This window comes from Argiope bruennichi, chromosome 1 (assembly GCF_947563725.1).
Source record: "Argiope bruennichi chromosome 1, qqArgBrue1.1, whole genome shotgun sequence".
NCBI classification, from domain to species: domain Eukaryota; kingdom Metazoa; phylum Arthropoda; class Arachnida; order Araneae; family Araneidae; genus Argiope; species Argiope bruennichi.
In genome coordinates this window covers 76,081,612-76,108,057 of record NC_079151.1, presented here as the reverse complement: position 1 = coordinate 76,108,057, position 26,446 = coordinate 76,081,612, and the positions used below count along the sequence as shown (strand labels likewise).

The 26,446-nt window shown below is 29.7% G+C and overlaps 1 protein-coding gene across 6 annotated transcripts in view; it reads right to left on the bottom strand.

Moving 5' to 3' along the window:
- The window catches only part of LOC129976842 (uncharacterized), an 85,397-nt gene extending 59,723 nt beyond the window's left edge, over window positions 1-25,674 (bottom strand). The window contains exon 1 of one of the 6 annotated variants that reach the window (XM_056090512.1): window positions 25,530-25,674. In XM_056090512.1, coding sequence (XP_055946487.1) covers window positions 25,530-25,538 — 9 coding nt within the window. In that variant the 5' untranslated portion in view covers window positions 25,539-25,674. Of the gene's footprint in view, window positions 1-3,215; window positions 3,412-8,544; window positions 8,651-8,720; window positions 8,777-19,942; window positions 20,054-23,405; window positions 23,548-25,529 lie in introns of those variants that run through there. The other 5 variants (XM_056090509.1, XM_056090516.1, XM_056090517.1 and 2 more) reach the window with 5 other exon arrangements.
- Between the last annotated feature and the right edge of the window lie 772 nt (window positions 25,675-26,446).

The window sequence follows — 26,446 nt, the reverse complement described above, 5'->3', positions numbered from 1 at the left end:
AGCCAAAGAACAATACAATAAATTCTAAAGCTTTTTTTAAAACACAAAATCTTTTCTTTGTCCAGGCAATCAATTCATAAAACATAAAAAATAAAGTTTTTTTTTTCGTACTCAACTTTAATTATTGATTAAAAGAATGCCTATTTTCTCTAATTTCGAAAAACCTTTTATTGAAGAATATGCTTAATCCTTATACTTTAGCATGATCTCTATAAATACTAGTATATTTAGAATAGATTTTTCATTGAAAGTATCCACAACAACTTTATTTCCTTCGCATGAAGTATTTAGCCGATTTTATCATTAGTTGCTCTGAGAAGATCGGCCAAGGAATCCGCAACTATGCTGCCAATTGTTCTTCGGTTTGGTTTAGTTTAGTTTCAATATTAACGTCCCGTTTGAAACAACACTAGAGCTATTTTGGGATGGACCTCGTAATTTTTGAACCGCTATCAGATGACGAGGACGACACCTGAGCTGGCACCCCCCTCCCTCTCCACGCCACGCCACACCGCACCAGTGGGAGGACGTTTGGCATGACGGATTTAGCGTGCAACAGACCCCCTTACACGACGGTTCTACGATGGAATCGGGTCTCGAACCTGAAACCCTCCGATTCCGAAGCCGAGATCTTACCACCTCAGTTGTTCTTCGGATTTCTGTTTCCAAAATCTAGAATTGCAATGAATTTTTAACTATAGCTGTAACCATATTGGATTTATCCCCCCCCCCATTGGATTTATGAATGATTGTTTTTATGACAGCATGAACGTGGGATTTAAAGTTCAGTCCTAATGTCCATGACAAATTTCGATGAAATTCTTCCCGTAAGAAGTACGTCCCATTATGGAACAGAAAGTAACTTGATCACTTATTATTGTACCTACCAGAAAGTGAGAAGCAACCACTCAATCGGGCGTTTCTCATCCTCATATCTGAGCTACCACCGGTGGGATAACTCTATCTGCAAATGTTTTATTAAGAATGCTAATGAGTTATTGGTGTTTAAGATGGAAATGGATAAAAATTATTAAAATTTGTTTTTCATCATAATTTTTATAACATTAAATTGTTTATATGAATGTTTTTATCTGTCTCCATATTTGGTTAGAAATGTGAATATTTAATGATTTATCCGTAAGTGGCTCATAATTTTTTCAATGTATGGGGCAACAGACACAATTCCATTGACATTGGATTTTTGCGATCAATTGTAAAAGGAAATTAGAAGAATTATTTTAGCATAACTCTTATAATGGATTACATTTTTTTATCTATTTATTTAATATAGTTAGCAAAATAAAAAGAACTAGCCTTAATCAATTGTTTCATGCCAGTTTTTATTTTAAAAGAAAGTTCATGACTCATAGATATTATTTTTCCGTAATTAAATCTTATTTTTGAGAGAAAACTCAAAATCACTAAGTCACTGCACATTCTCTGTGGAGAAGAAAAACCCTTGCGAAGTCCCTCAATCACAACCATTGATCCAATTTAGCCTATTTTTATATCATATGATAGTTCATGACTCTTAGATGCGTCATCAATGGACGTCTATTCTTCTCCGTCCTCCATTTTCACATCACAAAAAATGATTTCATTAAACATCCTGTATGGGGAGAGAACCTAGACTGAATCCCCAGCCACAACCCGTACTAGCTTCGCTAATTTTTTTTATATGAAATCTCATGACTACTAGATACATCACCAGTGATCGCCTGCATTCCCCCCCCCCCACCACCACACACACATTGTCTTTCATTTCTGCAAAATATTAATAAACAAAACTTTGACAAAAGGTTTTCGGCAATTTGTGAGCATAACGACAATTAGAAAACTCTTTGCTTATTGCTATAATTTAAAATAATACTTTCATTTGTTGTGTTAAGTTGTAGTTAATCAAAATTGGTTGAATTGACTGAATAAATACTATTAATATGTTATAGTAATAGCTGGCCGCTGAAGGTAGCTGGTTCATTATTCATTCGAACTGAATCAAAACACTCAAAATCTGCTCCAATATATAAACGTTTAGTTACTTTCTGCCCAAAAAAGCTAATTATTTTCTATTCCAAGATTTGTTTGTTGTAAAAGGAATTATTAATTTCTTAGATATAGACTAAATAGAATGCATCGAAAATTTCGGTCCCTTTCGAAAGTTAGAAGTTAAATGGAAGGTATCAAAGGTTATAGACTAAATAGAAGGCTGGTGGATAGCAGCTGTACTCAGTGTGAAAACAATATTCTAAAGAATATGAGAATTAGGTAATTAACCCTTTGCACTCGGATGGTGACTCTCACTCACCATTCATTTTGACGTTTTATTTATTTTTTAAAATTTTTTTATTGTTAAAAATTTCTACAGAGTTGCAAGAAAATGCAGATTACTTTTTCGGGAAAATTCAACTTAAAACAAAGATGTATTTTTATTTTTCGGAGCACTAAACAAGGTAAGTATTAAGAAGAATAACTGTGCATCGAATTACTTTTACGAGTGCAAAGGGTTAAAAGATGGGGAAAATAGTAAGCTTATTTTTGACATTCAAGTCCTTCATTTGAAAAATGGATGTGGGTTCGATCGATGAGTTAACTATTTGCAAGCAAGCATTTATGCATATATTGATGCATTTTCACATAAGAAGATACAAAAGCGAAAATAAGGAAAATCTAATGAAAAATTTATGCCTGTTAGATTCTGATAGGGATTTCTCTACACGTGTCGAAGTTGGTAAGGGAACTATAGGGATCTTTTAGAAGAATTTGTTTAGGTCAGCAACTTTTTATCCCATCACTCGAAACGAGTGAACAGCTGATTTAAGCATTTTTTTTAAAAAAGCTTCTGCTTGAATTAATTGAATAGAAAAGGTGGAATGGGATCAGGAAATAAGAGAATATTTTAGACTAAAATTAATATGTGTTATCTTGAGCCAAAAAGTAAGAAATTAAGTTTAAATTAGATTTTAAAATATCCTTTTATATATATATATATATATATATATATTACAGATCGAAACGGAAATTCCATTTTTGCAGTTTCAGAACAGGTGAATTAGTAATAAAAAGATCTTTATGTTTACTTGCATGATATTCAAAAAGTAAAAGTGAATATCAATCGATTTGCAAAAGGAAAAAAATGCTACTTGATTCAACATGACTGCATGCAACTTGAAATACACAGCAAATTTTAGCAAGATCAATAAAAAAAATGCCCTTACCAGCCGGTTTCTGTACAATAAGTTTCTGATGATCATTCTCTCAGATGCAAAGTGCCTGCGAACTAACAACAATTTCGTATGAAGTCCGAAGATAAGGCTAAGCGATGCATTAGCAGATTACGGTGCATCGATTTAGTGCATTTCACGTTTTGATGAATGGCGCTTTGCTGCTACTAATCTGCTCTCTAATATAATTCAGATTTTTCCCTTCATTTCTCATAATTAATACATAAGTGGAAATGCATTCTTTATGAAAGCATTAACACAGAAGTTCAATACAGTCAATGATAAGAGTTGGAAAACGACAATTCTTTTTTATCCTTTTTTTTTAATCTAATATTGATTTCCACTCTTATTTTGTTTTGTTGATAAGAGTTATGCTCATGATAGATCAACAATTGTTTTCCTGCAGTTGCCATACCAAACAAGGTTAATTTTTTTCTTGATCTTTTTCCTGACTCGCCCACTTCGATGGCAGATAAAAGATTCATTGGTCTTAAATTTGTAAAATAAGTAACAACATGGGCATTTTGATTAACATAATGAACATTTTTAATCCTTGTTTTATTTTCTCTAATATCCGATTAGACGACATCTTTCGTTTCCAGAATGAGCTGTCCTACTAAAAATCCATAGTGTACTTGAGGTTTCTATGGATTATGTGTAATGTTTGTATTGAATTACAGTATGAATTATTGTTGGTTTACAATTTTGAGATGTGATGATACAACGCAGGTTTGACAAAAAGACAAGAGGTATAAGGGGTTAAAAATCTAAAAAGTTTACATGATTCCGCTTATGGTTGTAGGCCACAATAACTTTATATATATATATATATATATATATATATATATTAGGTAACAAAATGTTAGTTTTGCAGAAAAAAAACGAAAAAAATTACAAAACAGTTCAAAAAGCTTTATAAAATGAGTTAATCCTCTTGAACAATTTTTAAATAGAAGGATTCGAACCTGAATTAAGGAAACCCATACTGAATTCTCAAGCAGAAATGTCTAGAATCTAGAAGTCCAGAAAGACAAATACGATTTCAGGACCACAGAAATTGACTACCTTTAATTCTGTAAGTTTTTAATTGTTTTGCATTAAAAATTCTTTCACGGCGCGTCTTCAAAAAATATGCTCCGATGTCACGGTGAAAGTGAACAAAGATGGTAGCTATGTTTTAATGGTGCAAGAGTCAAAATGATTATTCCTACCTTTAACGCGTTCACTGCCATGACTCACATATGGTATTCGGGCCATGTGTAATTAGATGTCCCCGTCTTTGCTATCGCTTAACTATAGTAGAGTTAGGGTCATATAATAAGATAGATAGTTTCGTACAATTACACATTATTTGTATCACACAGATCCGGCAGTCAATCCGTTAACGCCTTAATTTTCTTATTCACGTTCAAGTTAAAATTCCGTAAATTATAATGTTTTAAGGTATTATATCATTGGATAGTTCCTACAAAAGTTTGAAATATGCGAAATAAAGTATGAAATGGCTTGTAATGCATTATGACATCACTCCTTCTAATAATTGACAAGGATATGACAACAAATCTTCTGCTGAGATTCGAATATATCTCGAAGAACATGATTAATGAGGATTCCTTTTCTCGCAAAGTCACAGTATCTTTTAATCGCCATTGCGTATTGTCAGATCTTTCTGTTTTTATTAAGCAGAAAGAGAATCCAAGAATCATTAACACTTCAATTTTCACCCTTTGCACTAGGATGGTAACTTTCACTCACCATTCAAGATGGTGCATCCTTTTGAAGTTTTATTTATTTATTTATTTTCAATTTTTATTGTTAAAAATGCCTATAGAGTTGTAAGAAAATGCAGATTATATTTTATATTTAATATTATTGGAATCAATAAATTCAAAGCTTAAACGGCTTAAAAATTAGATGCTGGATATGATTAGGGTAGCAAATTATACCAGCCTATTAATAATATAGCTCATAACACAAAATGATTGAATACAGAGAAGGTAATGGCGAGGAATATATTATGAAAAAAGAATTCGTAGAAGAGTTTTATTCAAAAGAGAGAGACCTTCTACTCTTAATCGTATTAAAGGCAACGAGATTATTCTAACTAGAGTTGCATAACTAAGTACTGCATCAAAACTAATTAATGCATTAGAAGTCACCAGCTCTGCAGCAAATTACAGATGATTCAATTCTGCAACAGCACAGGGGCTTGACTTAACGAGTTCCGGAAAGGGGAGGGTATCGCAGAATTCATTCGGATTACATCGTAATGTTAATATGACGGCGAATTTTTAATTCGTGTAGCTAAGGAAGTTAGCAGTGTTCTTATATTGTCAAAATCCACCACTGCACTTTGGAGCAGTTTTCAATGGTAAAACCAAATTCCATACAAGATGGCTATGAGAATAAAGAATTTCATTAAATTTATCTTTCAGTTTCTTTTTTAAAAACCAAATTAAAAGAAATATTCATTCAAAATATTAATATTTGAAAATAATTATTTAGTAGGTAACCAATAAATTTTAATCAGATTTTGAACTCATTTATGTAACGTCATCAGGTAGAAAATATTAAAAAAACACACAAACTTTATAATTACATCATTTTCGTAATTATGGATTATACAACATGTGAAAGATTAATAAGTAGAATACAATAAAAATTAAAAAAAAAAACTTTTATAAACACGGTCTTGAAAGCAGAAAATATAATATTGTTTAGTATAGAAATCAAAGATTGTTTATAAAAGTTTTAGTCTTGAAATTTTCATAATATATATACCGAAAATAAATATCAAACTAATAGCTCTGTATAAATGCACATCCTAGAGAAAACTATTAAAACAAAGATATGAAATAAAACTCAAAAAGAAACTAAAATTAGTTTTCATAATTGACAGCTATTGCGAAATTACTTATCACGTGACTGACAGTAAAAACGGATAAAGATTTCTCTTGCTAAAACACTTTTTTCCATTATGATAGATTTTGAAATTAAAAAAAAAAGTAAGTATGTGACTTGCCAGTCAAAATTTAAATATGACGTAAAAGGGAAAAGGAACCTTGACTTTCACTACTTTTCGAGGAAAGTTTGACATTGACCGTATGTACTCATCCTTAAAAAAGCTGCAGGGAGAAAGTTACTCATATCTCACTCGGGAAAGGTCACGCATTGAGGAAATTTCACTTTCAATTGTAGCGTAGGAGGGGAGGGGGAGAGTAAAAAAAGTACAATTCAATAGGAAATCAAATTCAACCTGCGCCTATCAAAGAGAAAAATTGAAAATCATATTTAGTATTCTGTTTTATTCCAGGCAACACTCTAAAATATACATTGAGTGTTCAAATCATATATATCGAACATTCAATCAATTTTAAAAGCGTTTGGATATCTCAAATATATTCTATAATTATCTACTAATTATACTTTTAAATATATAATAAAATATATTTTGTATAATTTAATTTCAAAGAAGTATTTTGAGAGATTATTCTATGATAATATTGTCTTTTTTTAAATATATGCATATTTTAAAAGAAATTGTAGGAAGTTTTTTTTTAAATTAATAATTTCTTTTGCCTAGTATAACTGGACACTTAACACAAACGTAAAAATAACATGAATTTTCAATAAATTTATAGACTGGCAAATGTATGACGTTTCATTACATTTCTTGATGATTTCATTTTAATTTGTCAATCTAATTCAAAATAGTTATTTCAGTATTTTACGGAATAAATAATCACAAATATGCAAGTATTATGAGAGCTTGCGTAACATAGATCTTTCATTTAATGATTTTAGAACACACTTTAAAAACATGCATGGATCGGACCGTGTATTTAAGTCCAGCCATCAAATTTCGGTTTTATGGCTAAGTCTGTTTATGGCTAAGAATGGTAATGAAATAATTTTTTCATCAATTTATGCCAGGTTGCTTCAAACTATAAAATCAGAGCGCTGTATTTTTCCTTTCTAAAAAAATTATGCAATTTTGGGGCTTTATTCACAATTTTTAATACTTTTGGAAATCTTCTGTTAATTTAATTTAATTATATCAGCATTCTTAGGGCTGATTTTGTAATTTTGAACCGCGTTCAGATGTCGATGACGATACCTGAGCTAGCGCTACCACTTCAAACTTCTGCACCACACCAGCGGATTTCCTTCAGCAAAGAATTCTTCAGAATTTAATTCTTTGATGTCCCGTTATAAATCATTCATTCAACTATTAAATTGAATTTTTTTAAAAAAAAGTCTGATTATAACTATGTTTCTATATTAAGGATTTTAGACAATGAAATTATTTGAAATTTGAGTTGTAAATAATTTTCCAAAATACATGCTACATCTGATTCAAAATGTAGTACATACAGAAGAAATGAGCTACTTTCTTTTTCAAACAGAATATTCAAACAGACTATTTATTTCCTAAAGCGTGCGTTTTTTAATAGCAAATCGAAACGTTTCATTATCATTAATTTGATCATCTATAAGTATATCACTATAAAACAGTACCACAGGAAAAAAATCTGATTAAAATTTCTCTAAAATAAACACATTATGCGAGTATAAATTCAATAACTACAATGTACATTTCATTTTAATATTCTTGAAATAAAAACTAAAAAATATTGAATATTATTAAAAAAATGCGAACATCTTTCATTAGAAATCGCATCTTCAACCTATATTATTGACCAATAATAAATTAGATTAGATTTAACAGTTTATAATATGTATAATATTTATAAATATTATAAATTTCATAATGAATACCCAAAAAATGAACTTTATAAATGCTTTTATATTTATTTAAAATGCACATCTTCCATTATAAATAGCATCGAAAATTTATATTACTATCAAGAAATAAGAATAAAATGTCAATAAAATGGAGATCCAATAATGCTAATAAAATAAAATGAATAAATCAAATTAAAATATAATGCCAATAAGAAGAATTTGTGTCAATTTATATGTGTGTACCAAAATTAAAAGAAAGAATTCTTTGTGAAAACTGCAGAGCGTTCTATTTTGTTATCATGGGGAAAGAGGTTATATTAGTTATATTTTTTAAAAATAAATTTATAAAATCATAGTTTTTTAAAATTAATTTATAAAATCATGGTTTTACAAACGTTTACACACATTTGTAATTATTGAAATTCCTATTTAAAGGCTAAGACTGAAAAATCAATTTTTTTAGGACACAAAAAAATTTATGGATTTATCAGATCTGGAATTTATGAAGGGAATATTAGAAATCAAATATAGAAACACCAACACCGAAACCAATTAAACCTTCCACAAAATCACTTACCGCCACCATCTTGCTGCCAGAGAGATTTAAGAATATGCTAGTTATTGAAGAAGACCCGAGCGAATACAACGCATGCTTGAAAAAGAAAATCAAGGTATCCCCCTTCGTCCTTCATCTTCCAAATATTTCAAAAAACAAATCAAAAGATGAGTGCATAGTTTGGCACTTCAGCTTACCAATAAAGGAAGAATGATGTCATTCAGGCCGACCCTGCAGGGAAGCTGATTCTCCATTCTCTGTTCTTTGAACACTGTTGTAAGAAACTAATTGCACGCCGCGGAAAACGAAGACAGTGTTCAGTCGAATTCAGAGAAAGAAGACGTCACTCAAGAGGAAAAAAAATGCTGGCGAAGCCAATTAAAAGTGGTTAGCATAAATTGCAGACTGTCTCTTCATTGTTAAGAAGTGGGGGTGGTAAGATAACTAGATAATAGTTCACTTCCATAAGAAGTTAGTTCAAACAATTAGATGGTTAGGGTTTGTCAACGTAGACTTATCAAAGGCTGCTTTGTATTTTCTACATGATTTGTGACTCTGCAATAATTGAGGAAGTTATATTAAACTCTTCCATTTTTTCGTGCGCTTTCTTAATTTGGTACGATTTGTGTTTGGATTCGCTGCGTATGGTGAGAATCAAATGCGCAGTTTGGAATAGTACCTCTTTTTTTCAGAAATTGATCTAGAGAATTTTGATGGCTTAGAATGGTGTCTGTTGTGGATCTGTAGATCCAATTATTCTTGACATAATATTTATCTGTATTAATAATCGTAGCCAATGCAAACGTATGTAACAGTTTTAAAAGCTCTAGTTAACCCTAGTTAGCTAGCTCTAGTTAATCTGGCAGAAATAAAGTTTGTTATGTAAGAATAGGAGTATATATTTTAAAATTATATATATATATATATATAATTTGGGCGGCGTTTTCCGTCAATACCAACCGGTAATAATATCACACTTACACACAAACTCTCTACCTCTCTCTGACACACACACAAACAAACAAACAAGATTCAAAACATTTGTCTTTTAAATCATTTCAATTTACATAGCTGCCTTCCAATGTTCTGCCTAATTTTTATGAATTTTCAATTATATTTTTAGTCGTAATTTACAACAGATCGTTTCATTGATGTGGAAACATTTAAAACGGTTAACATCAAATGATTTTTATTGTTTAAACCGAATATTTCTTTCCCATTTCTTTTCTCTGTTGAAAGATAAGATCATATTCTGAGCGGATTTTACTACTTTTTAATATTTCATCATCTCAGAAATTTGTACTCTATAATAACAGCGTGTACATTAATAAAAATATCCAGGGAACACAAAAATAACGGTTGGCTGTCTTTAATTCTCTTTACGAACATGTGCTGTTAAATTTAAAATATGTTCCGCCATTTTAATATTTTATGTCTCCAAGGGCTTTCTTGGAATCAATAACCAGAGCATGTAAGAAGTAAATAAAAAGAAATTGACTCGTGTATCATAATTTACAATTATTTTTTACAATAAATATTAAATATTACATAAGCGATTCAATTAAAATTAAACAAAATCAATTTTTCTACGAACACCAAAATAATGATCAGCTGGTCAAAGAGTAAATAGAAATGGAAACAAATTTTTTAAGAAATATATGCATAGGAAAGATAGTGGTTTTGAGGAATTGAAGATACATTAAATGGGCATCGACGAGCCATAAGCACACATATGTCCAGAGACCCAACTGAATATATTATCGTAATCTCTAGCCTTTAGTGTACAGTGTACGCAAATGACAAAGAGTATCCAAATCAATGTATGTTTAATTTAGTTATATTGACGTCCCGTTTTAAAGTAACACTAGGGCTATACTGGGACAGACATCGTAATTTTGAGCCACAGTGGATGATGAGGGAGATGCTTGGGATAGCGCCCCCCTCTCTTGGCTTCCGCACTACGGTATTTGGCCTCGACGGATTTGGTGTGCACCATGCTCACTTACACGTCGGTTTTTCGGTTGAAACGAGTCTCGAACATGGAGCCTTCCATTCCCGAAGACAGGACCTAACCACCAGGCCATCACGGCCCCCACATTAATGTAAGCAAACGATGTCAAATTAAAAGATGTGAAACATTCATTCCTTATTAGAAACGTCTATGCGCTTACTTTGCTCAATGCAATGAGGCCGTTATGCTTCCCATCATAATTATTGTAAAAAAAAAAAGACGGTGGAAGGCTGGTTTTAATTCATTTATTCCAATTTCTTTAATTAAAATAAGTACAGAATAAAAATTCTGAATTCAACAATCAAATGAAACTTATGAAAGAGAATTATATGAGTAAAAAAAAATTATAAATAAGAGTTCTATGTTCAATAATGAGAATCCTAAAAAAAGAATAATTTATTATCACTAATAAACAATTTATGATGTGGCAACTTAGCACCTTAAAAGACAATTTTTTATGGATTAATGATTCTTTTAATTAATTTGCTTCTTTTACTTAAAAATAATACAGAATAAAATATGTTGCCCCTGAACAGATTCTTTTATACAAGAAAAATATTTATGAAACCAAATTCAAAAAAAAAAAAAAAATGCTATTATCTAAAAAATAATAGATAAAAAAAAATTAAAAAAATATTATAAATATAGAATTTCCAGATGAATGGAATTCTTGCAGTTATCTAAGCAATTAATGTGTTTAAAAAATTGATATACACTGAAAATATTTATTACAATCACAATTCATAACATATGACGTACTGAACTATCTTATGAGTGATATATTCATGTTCTCAGGGTTCCTATCCCACCCCCACCCCGCTTTCCTCCAATACAACACACGCTGAGTATCTTGAAACAGATATTTCTTATTCTTCTTGGCTGTCTTTCAGACCTTTCTACAACTGATTCATTTGCACGTGGAATCCGTTTTCTTTCTTCATTTGATCAATATTTTAACATCACAGCAAAGATCATGCTTAACTTGTTGAAAAGAAGGCTAAGACAGAATCGTACACGTTTGTTTACGTTTAGAAAGTGAAAACACATGATCCATCAATGGCTGCAGATGTTGCCAAATCCTATAATTAAATAACACGTGTTTTGGGAGTCGCACAAGAGAAACACAGATTCTCCTCAGTTTGTGGCGAGAGTCTAAAACGTGTCTCAAAAGCAAAAGCAACGATTCCGCAATTCTTCTTTAACTTACGGTTCTAATCATTGTTGTGTTATCGTAAAATAAAGTTAAACAAAAGGGAAATAAAGTTTTTTACGATTTTCTTTAAGCAGTAAAATCTTCCAAAAGAAAAAACGACTTACGCAATTGATTATCTTTTTTGAATAAATCCACGGCAAACTAAAAAGGTGCACAAAAGTGAAATTCTGTCGATTCTGGTAATGTACAAAAAAGTTCTTTGTAAGCGCGCTGTGATAAACAAAATATTTATGTCAAGTGCATGTCAAGTACAAACACGCGTCTGGATATAAAGGAAATCGTTATGCTGATTCTTAAAATATCAAAATGCCGTGCCTTTCCTCGTCAGTCTTTTGTTGAAGGTTACCCATCCTATTCATTCTTATCATTAAATGTACCCGGAAATCGTAACGGTAGCAACGTTTTTTACCAGAGATTCATGGTTAAGTTTCCTATAACTGGACTGAACCTTTAGAATCCAAAATGCATGCGTGATTAATTGAGTATTAATGTATACTTTGTTTTCGCTTATCTTAATTTTTCATCATTTTTAATAGCAGATGAAACCATAATGTAATCTCTATTCAATATCAAGCCAGAAATATGAATGCGGATTTTTTTTCTTTATCCTTTCCTTCTGTACAGAAATTATTATAATTTTCAAATATTCAATATTGATATTTTGATAAATTTTCTCATTTTAAATTTCGTCGAACCTATGACAATGAGATAGTTCTGCTCATTTATGAACAATTACAAATCTTCAACATCATTCTGCTTTGTATCTCATAAAGATACTGAAAATCGCAAAATATGCATGAAAATTTGGAAAACAAAATATATTCATTTTTTCTTTTGTCGCCTTTAGCGACTATCTAGATCGTCGTCAATATTGAATGGCGTAATTCATTCAAATCTCTTATGCATAACTTAAAGGCTATGATTCTCTCTTAACAATTTTTAAACAACAATTTCTTAACAATTTTGTTATAGATTTTAAGGCAAGTTCTTTGACAGTCTTATACATATTTTGCTCATAACATCGGGGGGAGGGGGCAGCACATTAGAAATGAGGATGAGAAATTTCCGGTATGGTGCTTGGTTCGCGCTACCCTCAATAAATTATGTAGATATTAAACAGAATCTTTCTTCTTTTCCTCTTAGCAATGGAAGAAAGAAATACGATTAAATATTTGATGAAGGATGAAAACGATTTAAAATCCAGCGCAGCACTGAAGCGTACAACTGAAAATTATGCAAGAAAATTATTATTATTTTTTTTAATCCGGGGAAAACTGAGTGGCAATTAAATTATTGCCATTAAGAAGACAACTTTTTAAATTTTAAAATGTTGTAAAAATAATTTTTTAACATTAATATTTTCGGAAGTTATAGTAGGAAATGCATTAAATTAAGCGTTTAGTTTTTAATTAATTAAAATTTAAAGAAACGTTTAGAGATGTCCATTCCCAAGCTATAAATTATATTACTTATTTGCTCTACATCTATTAAACTTAAAGTATGAGAACACGTTCGGAGCACTTTTTTAGATAAACATGGTGTAGACATGCTTTAACCATGTTTCTAGGTTTAAGACTATTCAAAATTAGTAATAGGATGTCAATATTTGAAATAAACATTAAAACTTTTTGAAAATTGGCATTTAATAGCATAAATTTAAGAAAACTCTTTAAAAAGTTCAAATCGGCTACATCAAAAACTATTACTTTCGTCCGAACAAAACTTATACCAAAATAAACTAAACAGTTTTCTCTAGGGAATGAACTACAATCGTATAGTTATAATAATAAATAAAAATTTTAGGACCAGTCGAAGAATTTACCATGAAATTTTTAGTAAATTTATGACGTTATTGTTCAAACAATAGACTGTAAATTAAAAAAAATATTCACTCAGTCTAAATTCTTTTAGTTCATTCCCTAGAAAATAGTATAAAGACAAAATCCACCAAATTTCATAGTAATATGATAATTATATTTTGAGTCATTTGATTTGAAGTGAGTAAAAAATAAGTAAAATTTAATTTTGAAAAAAATGCATTTAAAGTATTCGCTGTTTTAATAATAAATTATGTGTGCACATACTTAAAATTCACCACATTTATAAGTTATTCTTTCTTCCTCTTCAACTTTTAATAATTTTCCTTTTTTAATCATTTTATTTTTTTTTTCTGGCAATTTTTATGTCTGGCAGTGAATGCCGCCCAGATTCATTGATTCTGTCTTTTTCGAGCTCAGCAAATACTCTAACTGCATTTGCACTAGGATACACTCCAATAACCTTAAGAACATTCAGTAATCCTATAAAACCATCATTAAAAAGCATTATAAACATAAACGCCCCTAATCTGAGGGCTCGGAACTCAACAAAGACATCTTTAGGTACAAATTTCCACAAAACACCGTTGAAACTCTCATTGGCGTTTTGCAGTGCAAAAAATGTTCCGTATTTAAAACTAAATTTGTGTTTATACAAATTTTTAACATATTTTTGGCCCTTTAAATCGTTACTTTCGGTTATTTAAATGTCCCGATTTACCGATCATTACGAAAATATTAATATACTGCCTTCTAATTAACGTAGAGATAAAAGTAAATCTGTTTTGGATAGCTCAAAGACTGGTCTATCCAATAAAAGAATTTTTAAGAAATGTCATTTTTGGCGAAAATCGACCTTTTCAACGTGTTCGGATACTTGAATAGATATAGAGCAAACGTTCTGGTCTGTAGATCATATACAGACAAACATTCTTCATACAACATTCAAACATTCATACAACAAACTTCCTTCAAACTTCATACAACAACATACAGACAAACATTCTTAGGAGAAATGCATACAGATAAATAAAATATAACTGGTAAATTTTATTATAACAAAATGAATCATTAAAAAAATGTGGTAACATATTAATTCTCGTCGTACTCTCAAAAAAAAAAATCGATCTTACAGAATCACCAACTTACAGAATAACATTCAAAAAGAAAAGTATGATTCAAAAGACTTCGTTGGGTAGGGCCAATGATATAGTGATAGGGAAGGTAACCGTACATAAAAACCTCATTCTGTCCAGGCATGCTCAGTACTTGAATGATTTTATCGTTGCAAATAATAATTCAGAAACTGTGAACTATGCATAATAAGCTCCATTCATGAACAGAGCTCTCACAAGGTCGTCGTGCTGTCATCGCTGATGGTTTTGTTCACCACCTCACCAACATTTATATGCTTGCAGTGAAAGTAAGACTCTGGATATTGAAATGCCATTTCTCGTGGACAAGCTGGATGTGCCCCGCTTCCCGAAACACAAATTAAGACGAGAATTGATCACCAAAATCGAATATTCCTGTGGATTTGGTGCCACCACGAGGAGACATTGATGAACTTAAACACAAAACTGGTAAGTGAGCATAACCGTCATGGCACATATAAGTGTCCTAATATTATCAATCCTCGCTTTTAATCCAAAACTTGAGCAGAATCTTCTGAGTATTGAATTAATAAGAAATTGTGTGTTTCTCAAAAGGTATCAAATGGCATTTGAAAACTTACATGTGGTCTGACAGAAATGACATCAATTTGATATAATATGTGATTATTTACTACTCACTGCTGTATTTAGTATATGTTATTATGTGCCTTAGAAAATGTAATTACAAAGCTTTCGTTAAAATTTCTATTACCTTGGCCTATTTGTAAAATTGTTAAATTTAGCACTTAGTTTCTCATTTGATATGACATGGCTATTGGCTCTGTTTTTATAAAATGCAGGATTATTTGATAGAAATCGAGCTAACTGTGAATAACCAAGGTACAGATTAGAAATAAAATAAAGTCTTCTGTACAATTTCTAAACTGAATGCTCATTTAGAAGTTATCTTTATGATTTTATATCTTCCAAAAGGATTTTCCAAGCAATAAACTCTTGCTGCTGTGGTTTTTGCCACACCTCCCCGCACCCCGTCTTCTTCCGCTTCTCTTTTTCATTTTGTGTGTATTTAGTTTACATCTTACAGCATTCATAATCTTTTTATAAAGATATGAGCTAGTCGATGCAATAACGTTCTTCAAGGCCATCCGACCACAGACGATAATGCTGAAAGCATATGATTTCAACAAACGGCAGAAAAAAGAAAAACAATTTGACAGGTAGACGTGTAGCATTCATCGTCTTTGAAATTCGCTATATTCTAAGAGAGAAAACTTTATATCTGAATAATTAAAAAAAAAAAAAGTAGTTGCCTGTGGAAGCCATCACATCAAAAAGAGGACGTTACTATAATGCATCGGTGAAGCACATATGCATGCCTGATTTTTTTTTTCTTTCTTTTTGAGAACAAGTAAATTTATCTGGGTTTTTTTTAAAATTAGTTATTGCTTCGACACTTCTTTTAAAAGATGTGTTTCTTTCAATACTGCAAATTCTGAATAATTCTTGTGAAGAGCTCTATAAATATTAGAAAAATGTTTTGATTATTTTATTATAAGAGGCTAAATCATGATATACATTAAATTCGAAAAAATGCTAGGAAGTGTTATCTTCCATAAGAAAATTTTTTATAAGATTCTTTTTAATTTGTCACTTTAAATTACACGAAATATAGAAAAAAAAATGTTGCAAATTATAAAATTCATTTTCAATAACGAATGGTTTCATGGGTATGATTTCAAAGAAGTTTTTTTTTTTATTTTTATTTTTTCTTTTCGTCATAAATTTTGGAGAGAAAGAATCTATCACATCGTCGAATTAGCAACTCAACAGCAGATTTCTAATAAGAAGCGTCAAGCATTCATACTGTTAACATAGGTTAACAGTATGAATGTTTGACGGTATATATACTATGAGAAAAGAAAATCATTTTATTTTTCAAATGCAAAAGTAAAAAAAAAAAAAAAAAAAAAAAAAATGTGTTTTAATTTTATAATATACTTTGAAAATAGCAAATAAATAAATAAATAGCAATTAATATTTTTTACATACTTTATTTTTCTATTTTAGAAAAAAACAATTCTTTTTCACATTAGCCCTGTTTGCGCTTACACATCGATATAGAATGAATCGTTTTTTCCATTTGCACTTGGAGAGAGCTTCAACAAATACAGACATCAATTTTACTGTCAAAATCTGATTTAGTGTCACATATTTTTTTTGAGAAACTTATGTATGTGTTGCATTATCTTTCGTAAAGTGTTATTAAAAAAAGAACAACTGGTCAGTCATCAATTCATACTGAATGACATTGGTTTTTAATCTAGAACAGTCCTTTTACGACTTATTTTTTTCCTACCTAATTTTCTAAGTTTAGCCTCCGAAAACAACATACACGTTGTCTAAAAATATCCACTACCAGTAACTCGATCTCTGGGGAACAAAATGAAAGAGAGGTTTTCCTCTAAAAATATTTATGAACGAATCGTTTCCACCAGATAGAAATTCCATCGATGCAACCGCAGGAAATCATCAATTATTGGCGAAATTTCTCACTATTGCACTAACCTCAACTCACACAATTTGACCTGAAAGAAAGCAATTAACCCTCTACTTCAAAATAAGAGAAAATTGTCAAAGCAATAAATCTTTATTCCGTGTGTCATCGTTAGTACACACTGCCGGGTCCGCCTTTGGCATTTTCGTCGGAGTGACCTTCGGCAGACAGAAGAACTTTGACATCATCCTCAGAAAACATATTTAAGACGCTTTGGGAGCCTAATAGGATGGAATAAAATTGCAGCATTTGGGGAGCCGTCACGGCCATTAGATAGAATGAGCGAACCAACAAGGCATTAGCTGATGGAAATTGTTTTGGAATTCTATACCCTCTGAAATGATGGAAAAGACGTCTCAATTGGCTGTTTTATATCAGGACGAAGAATATAAAGAAAGCCGATTCTATAGGAAAGAGAACTTTATTGTGAAGTTTTGTTGTGGTGCATTTCCGCTTTATGTAGATACTCCGGATTTGCTGCGAGTATTCGAATTTAAGTTGTTTGCCCTAGACTGAAAAATTCTTTCGAATCTTTCAAAGAACAGCTAGTCTCATATTTAATTAAATGTTTTGGATTGTCTTGATTTCATAAAGTGAATGAACTTATCTTTAAAATAATTTGTTTTATAATATTTGACTTTAAAAAAAATAGATAAAAATGTTAATTTAAAATTTTATTTAACGTATAAAGTAACTAGATGCTCTTACTCTGAAAATCTTGATTATCGTTTCGTTATCCAAACTTTAAGACACGTTTTAATGTCCAACTTATTATTTTCTCGTATATGAAGTATAGAGACAGTATTGTTATCCTTAGAAACTTTGAACTCGAAAATTTAACAAATATCCACCTTTTAGACCTCTCCGAATTTGAAAAATTCATATCTGGCATTATGTCTGTTTGTTCATCTGTTGTCTGTGACCGTGACAAATAGATAAACTAAACTAATGAAATATGGTATATAGCCCTTTCACTAAATTTGTAGATTTTTATCCTATTTTGGGTATATTCAGAGAAAGTTTGTCTGTCCGCCTATTCGAATATAAGTTTACACAATAACTTTAAAGGGAAGAGAACTAAATGGCATAGAATTTGGGATACAAATTTAACACCTAAAAGCTATAGACCAATCAAATTTTGGGACAAATTCAATGAGTGGATGGCCGCCTGTCAATTTGTAAAAGTGATAACTCAAAAAACATAATGATTTAAATGTATCAATTTTGGTATGTGATTTTGTGACTACAGTTGTAGTTCTGTGTTAAATTTTGTTTTAAATCGGTTGGAAACAAAGCATTTGAAACACAAATTCAATTTTTCAGGTATCTATTGCTAAATGCAAGGGCTTAACCACCGAAAAAATCGCTACGGATCACAAAGATACAGTAAAAATGTTAAATTCCTGCCAATAATTATATTTTGTAACTATTGTTCGCCAATACCACGCAAGACATCCGCAGCTTTACTCAAGGGAGGGGGAAAGATAGCACCTTCGTTAGAGAGTACACTAGAAAATGTTGGAGAGACTGTTCCTGCTGATTTATTCAGCCGTAAATAATTCATAATAAAAAGAAACAGACAAAATGTTCATCTTTTGAGAGTTAATTTGAGAAATTCTTTTTTCCAATTTAATTATATAAGTAATGTCGACATACTAATGCAACAAATAAGATCGCATCAGTTTGAAGGGAGAAAAAAATGTACAATCAATAACATTATATATAAATGTAAAATGCATATTTTTGAAGCAGTTTCATAGCCGAAGAGAGAAAACACTTTTGAATTTTTGAAACTTCTCTTTATGCCAACCCGGAAGACATAATTTATGTAGAAGCAAGAAGCGACGAGATACGTCAATCAAACACAATACGACACAATAGCAAAAAAGAACGCGAAAAGGTCGAAATATTTTTATACTGTAAGATTCTGATAGGAATTCCTTTATGCGTCTCGATTTAGTTAAGGGGTCTTATTTCAGCAGTTTTACAGAGCTTGTGCAGCATTATTCAAATAAAAAGGTGGAATAGGATCAGGAAATAAGAGAGCATTTTAGAATGAAGTTAATGTGGGCTGAATTAAGATAAATAAGATTAGGAAAATAATAGTTTAAATTAGATTTAAAAATATTATTACACACACACACACACACACACACACACATCTTTGTCAATCCTGACCTATAAAGATAGGTAGATGAAAATACGCACATATTAATCATGCTTCAGGTATCACAAATTACGAATCTTTACATATATTCACCATTGGCACTACGGCATACTTCCAACCTTACCATATTTTCTATAGCACTTTCCCATTGCGTGAGTTTAGAAACTTAGATACAGATTTCAATATGTTGATTTTTGTAGACGAAAAATTTGTTTTTAATATATAACCTGAGATATCTCAATAAATTCTACTAAAACAATGATAAATCTAATCGTTCTTCCTTGTAATCAGTTAATATAACACGTCAGTGGCTTGAGGTGCTTGAGAAATATTGAGTTAAATCTTGTATAGGAAAATACTGCAAATTATATATAAACGTGGCCGTCTTCATTTTCGATGAAAATTTATGAAGAAATTTTTATCCATTTTTCATCATTTTATGCTTTTTATATATCATCTTAAGTAAACCATATATATTGAAAATATTTCGTATTTTTTTGAAAAGTGACACTGTTTACTTATGAAAAAAGTAAAGGACTTACATTCTTCGGGAAAGGACAGATAAAGAATGCTTTCTCCAACCTTAAACAATCAATCAATCCTCTGTTTTCAGTGTATCCATGCACTTCCGCACTCACATTTAGAATGTTGACGTAAAAGAGAATCGAGATGCAAAATGAAAACAATCAAGAATGAAACAAGCTAGAATTCCGGAAACGGAAATAAACCCGAGAAGGAAAGCGGAAGATGTTGGTAACTGTCAAACGACGTCCATTAAGAAAAGCATGACATTAACAGTTGATTGAAATTGTCAAGGGGGATGGATATTCAAGGACATCCATTATCTTGTAGGAGAGGATGTAGATTGATGTTTTCTAGCACTAATGTAGATCTAATTTTCTTTACAGAAAAGAAATCCAGTTTAGTAAAACAAGAAAAGTTTCCATTTCTTTTCCTCGCCCTAATTTTTGTCGATGTTTTCGTTAATTGATGAAAGACATCAATTAAAGAATGTTGGGAGAGGCCTTAGTTTGAAAAAATAAGCATTCAGTTAAAAACAGTTTCTACTGTCGATAAAAGTATTGGGTGTTTTTTTATTTAAAACGAAAAGTATAGTTTATTTTCAAAAATGAAAATGGAAATGTTTTTCAGGACTTTCATAAAATAAACAATTTTCTTTTAAATTTACAGTCTGATAAGCACTTAACACTAGCACCGTGGTTTACCAGGATGTCATAAAAAATTTAATCCAGAAAACACGACGAATATATTCTATTATATCCGTTTTAGAGCTATTTATATGCTAAATGATAACAAATATGGCGTTGTATTCTTCACATTCTTGCATTAACTCTCTGAATGCGTAATACTTAAAAATCACTATTTAGATGCGATGTTTGCAAATAAGTTCAAATATTTTTTCAAACTAAATGAAATTATACTATATGCAATACGATAATAATATTCTATAATAAAAACCTGTAATCGTAAAAATAAACACACTAAATTGCGAAAAACGTGGGATGCAATAGAAAATGAACTGATTGCCAACATGCAGAAATCGCGGGATACGCATCTGGAGGGTTAATACAAGCTCTACAAACTCTTGTAGGAAAAAAAAAGCACTTTTACTTATTTTATTATTTGGAAATAATTTCAACTTGAATATTGTTCGATTTTATGTTCCGACTAAAATAAACGTAAGATGGAGCATAAAAATGTGCTTTTTCACTAAATCAATGACATTGCATGACATTAATACAACATTCCATTTGACTTTTTTTCCTATGCTGATTGCCTTTAGAATTAAAGCACTAAAGCAGAATTTTACTGCTAAATGATGCTGTAGGCGTTAACGTGGCTGTAGTTTTAACGTTTTGAAATTGTCGATATCTTGTATATATCTTGTATATTGATGACATCTTGTATATATATATATATATATATTCCTTCCACTGGCAATCATAAAAAATGCTGTATAATTTAAGCTTTTAGTAAAATATAGAATATCAAACAATTGCTATATTTCATTATTACTACAATCACTTAAGACTTTTTTTTTACAAATGGAAAAAGGGAAATCTGTAGTAATTCAAACTTTGTAAAATATAATCAGATAAGTTATTCTTTCATTTTTAATTTCTGATTTTGATTCATAATATAATCCACTTTATGAAAGATCAAAGAATGGTTTGTTTTTGACTTTTAAAAATCAGGTTAGACCAAAACTACTGAAACAACTAATACAATTCAAAATATGGATCAATAGAGTTGTAGTTACTACATAAAAGAAACTGTAAATATATCTGGTATGATATCCAAGGAATACTATAATTCTAATTATTGAAAATAAGCAGGATATTAGCTACAGAAATAAATTGTCAACAAGTGGACTAAGTAAAATCGACAATAATGCATTAAGTACTATCCTTAATCAACTAGAAAAAATGACTTGGTGAAAATGATTTAAGACAATGCACTTCAATAGGCATCGTCTAAAATGTCTAAGTAAAGGAATTTTGGAGATAAATTGGCTTGACAGTTCACATTTACTTTATTCAAATTGTTTTGATATTTAGTTTAGTTTATATAGAACAAGACCTAAATTTAATCATATAGCGGCAAATATTCGTTGCAAGTAAAAAAATCATCACTCCAGATCGTATAAAAAATATCATAAGGATAAATATCATGACGATCCCCTCCCCTTCCTTGTCTCAAAGATAAACTAAAATTAATTTCAGAAAAAAAAATTATTATTAGATTGATAATTAAAAGTGAAATTGTTCATACAAAAGTTTCAATTGAAAATTATAATTAAAAAAAAATTAGAATAATTTTTAGATTAAAATCAAACCATCTGTAGAGTAAATAAAAATAGTTGGTTAAGAATATAAATTTATATCCCCCTCTTTTTATTTAAATGTTGATTAAAGTATAGAACTAATTTCTTTAGTTATAATAATCAAGTTTAAACATAATCTTGCTGCATAAATAATTAACGAAGAATTCAAAGCCCGGATTTTTTTGTACAAAAACAATAAACATATAGGTTTAATTAATTTGGATAAGATTATTAAATAAATTTAATATATAAATAGCTGAAAATAGAATCTTTATAAATTAAAGTTTTAAGTTTATATATTGGAGCATTTACAGTGGAATTATTTGCAAAGTTAGCTTAGCTGTCATGCCAACTAAGTACGTGCAAACTGTGCAGTGCTCAATTGTCATGCAGACTGTAAGTACGGCGTCGCGTGATAACGATATGATTTATTCCCTCTGATTTTAGCAAAGCGAAACACAATGTAAATACAGTCTAAAACTAGGTAGCAACAGTTCTAAAAGAACAGCAGTGTTGTTGTTTGATTTAATTAGTTAAATGAACTATCATTATAATAAAACATTCCTAATTTATGTAGCTTATTCAAAAGATTAAAAGAATCGTTTAATATTTTTTATATAATAATGTTACAATTTTTAATATTTTGAATAAAAGGTATGATCACGTAGTCGCCATTTTAATTTCACCGTTTGCATCGTTTTTAAAATAAATGGCGAGATATTGTTTGTAGAAAGAAAAAAATGATATTTAAAAAATATGAAATAATAATTAAACAGAAAATTCAGGGAGAAAATGCAACTAAAATCCGAGCAATTAAAAAATAGATGGAAAAATTAAATATATAATTCTAAATAGTTCCTAAATTTGATTTTAAATCTTCTAGGGATCAAGGACCTTTTATTTTTTATTAAAAAATGCACGGATCCATTTGTGCCGACATTTCTAAAACTCATCTGCGCACTGTTTCATTCCAATTTTGCAAATAAACAAAACCGTTAGTAAAAACCTTTTAACTATTTCTTTTTTGTAAAGCGAACGCTTGTGCTGAAAGTAGACTGCAGGTGATGTAAAATAAATCACGAATCTCCAAGAGAAGCAACATCCCAGTATTCACAAAGAAAAAAAGATACATTTTCTCATAAGAGGAAAGCATGCATTACCTTCATATGGGAGCTGGATGTTTTTCTCGTGAATTTAGAGAACATCATCCCTCATTGTCCGGGAGAATTCATCTTCCAGTCTTGCAGTTCATCGGATTTGTCAGAATTTTTTTCCGCCGATCTTGGTCTTCCCTCTTCGATCGTAACCGCCATGATTATGATCCCTTTCTCAACCCTAATCTAAATTTAGAAACACCACGCGCACCGTAGTGCCATCTCTTGATAGCATTTAAAAGTATTTTTCAAACAAGAACTGTAGCGCCATCTCTCGGGAGCGTATGTAAATAATGTTAATTAGAGTAGATAAATTCAACTGATTACATAGATGAGAAATATTTCAGTCAAAACTGATTCATGCTGCCACCTGACTGAGAAAACACGAAGTATTTCTAAAAAAATTTCGAATTACTGTATGTCACTCACTTCATGCATCATTTTTTGTCACACAACAAATAAATAGATAAAGAATCGATAGAAATAATTTCCTGTTTATTCAATATAAATCTTATTTTAGAATGTAAAAAAAATTACTAAAATAAAATAAAATAATAATAATATGTACTTTGGTTTTAAAATTATTTGCACATTTGAGAAAAATACTTTAATAATTTTAAAAACTAACAAATATATGAAGATCTAATCAGTTATTGAAAATATTGAATTGAAATATTTTTCTGTAAAATATCGATTCTAACGAATAGGAGTAAAATACCTTTTTCTTTTTTTTTTAGGATCTTTTTGACTAATTCAGTAATATTCAAAGTTTGAAAAATATTCTTGAATAGCTGGTAACGATAAAATTTTGTTGCCAAAAAACAAACGATTTTTAAACAATATTACTGCACTTTAAAATACAAAATAAAATTTATTGGGAAGGTGAAATGGATAGCAATCAAAGGCAAAAGGTGCCAAAAGCAGAGCTTTATTCTGGAGTTTCCCATTCCAAAAACATTCTTTTGAAACTTATTAAATTAATATCAAAATTAATATTTATTTAAAATTAACTTCCAAAAATATACAACGTAAAGTAAGTAATATTAATTTAGGATGATTTAAAATGAATATAGTTATTTAATACTAAAAAATAACTTCCAAAAGTATGAGGTTGCCATCAAACTTATTTCCGAATAGTCCACCACATTTGATTTCGATTAAAATATTTTTTTGTTAGGATAAAAAAAATGATTTCTAAAATCATTAGAAAGCAGATAATCTAATCATTATGGATGATTGATATTATGACATTATTATCATTATAATATACAATAAATTTAAAAACTTCTAACGGAAATAAACATTTTTTATAATAATTAAAGAAAGTCTTGTATATATACTTTTTTAAATTTTAAGCAAAGAACTATTAAAAAGTTTTATATTATTTTTAAAGAAATTAATCAAGCATAAACTATTAAATAGTGAAGCTATCACTTTTATAAAACCAAGGTGTGGTGACCAAAATTAAGAAACAAAAGTGCATATATTTTCATGATAATAAAAAAGTGAGTCCTTTTTTCATTCAAAATTAACTTTTTGTAATTGAGAAGACCAGGAATAGAATAAAGTTTTGAATTGATATTTTTTCAAATTTATTTAAATACAAAACGAATAAATGTTATGAATATTAAATTAAATTTAATCATTTAATTCCTTTTTGTGTAAATTTTGTTTTTATCATTTAAGTTTGCATTTTCTTTAGTTATGTTAAATCATAAGAAAGAGAGAGTTTTTGAAATAATGAATATATGAAATAAATGAATATATCAACAAACAATCACTTTTAAATCCAGTTTTTAAATTTTATGTTTTTTTATTTGTGTTTCCAGGATATTAGTACGTAATAAAATCTTTCTTTTACTATTTGAAATACTAGTAAAGAAAATGATTTTAATAATAAATTAAGAATTCTAAGATTTTTAAGACGAATTTTAATGATATTTGCATTATACTTTTTATTATAATTACTTAATATTTTTTTTCTTTTAACTCATTGAACAAATACTTATTAACTAAAATTGGCAGATATTTGATTTTTTATTCTGATAAGTCAAATATTTTTATGCGTCTATTAATATATAAAATATTTAAAATCAGTCGTAAATTATAAATATTATGGAGAGTACTCACCTTTCTCATTGTAAGAAATATATTTACGAACAAAGTTACGGATAATGAAGAATAAAAGAGTGGAACAAAACTGCAATAAAACAAAGTGAAAACTGTCGAAATATATGTTCGAATTTAAGAACGGAATTTTCTTACATTAGTAATCAGTGATGTCTTCTTTCGAATGCGATATCAACAGCAGAAGTAACAGATGGCTGGCTACCTAAGCCTAAACAGGTGATAAGATATTTAGCAGACGATAATAAAATATTATTTAAAAACAAAGCATGAAATTTTCATATCAAAAGTGACTTATTTTACTGATAGGTGATAAAAGCTATTTTTTAAATTCGTAATTTTTATATCTTCCGCTGGTGTCTGCGGAAACCATTTTCGGAATAAAACCATTTACTTTTGCCAAGCTGAAATTTAAAAAAAATATATATTAAATGTCAAATATTTATTTTTTCAATATTTTTCTGATTTTTAAACTGCATATCAAACTTTCATTTTAACTAGAGACACAACATGTACACAAATAAATATTTTATACGTTCACTTGAAAAGTAGAAAGTATATATATATATATATATATATATATACTTTCAATATAAATAACACATTAAAGAGAAGTGGAAACATGTTTTTATTTTTACATATGACATGATTTAATTTCAAGTAAAAATAAAGAAAAATCAACGAAAAACTTCTAAATTTAAATGTTTCAGAAGCATTTTAAATAAATATACGCAGATTTTTGCCTCAAAAAATGATAATACACCAATGAAATTTTTGTAATATCTCGCATAGAAAGAAAGTGTCAATATTTAGTAGCATATCTTTTGGCTTTTATAACGACCTCTAAATGTCGCAGTACCGATTCGATCCATTTTCGGAGGTATCTGAAGATATTTTACCCCATTCTGCTATCAACTCTT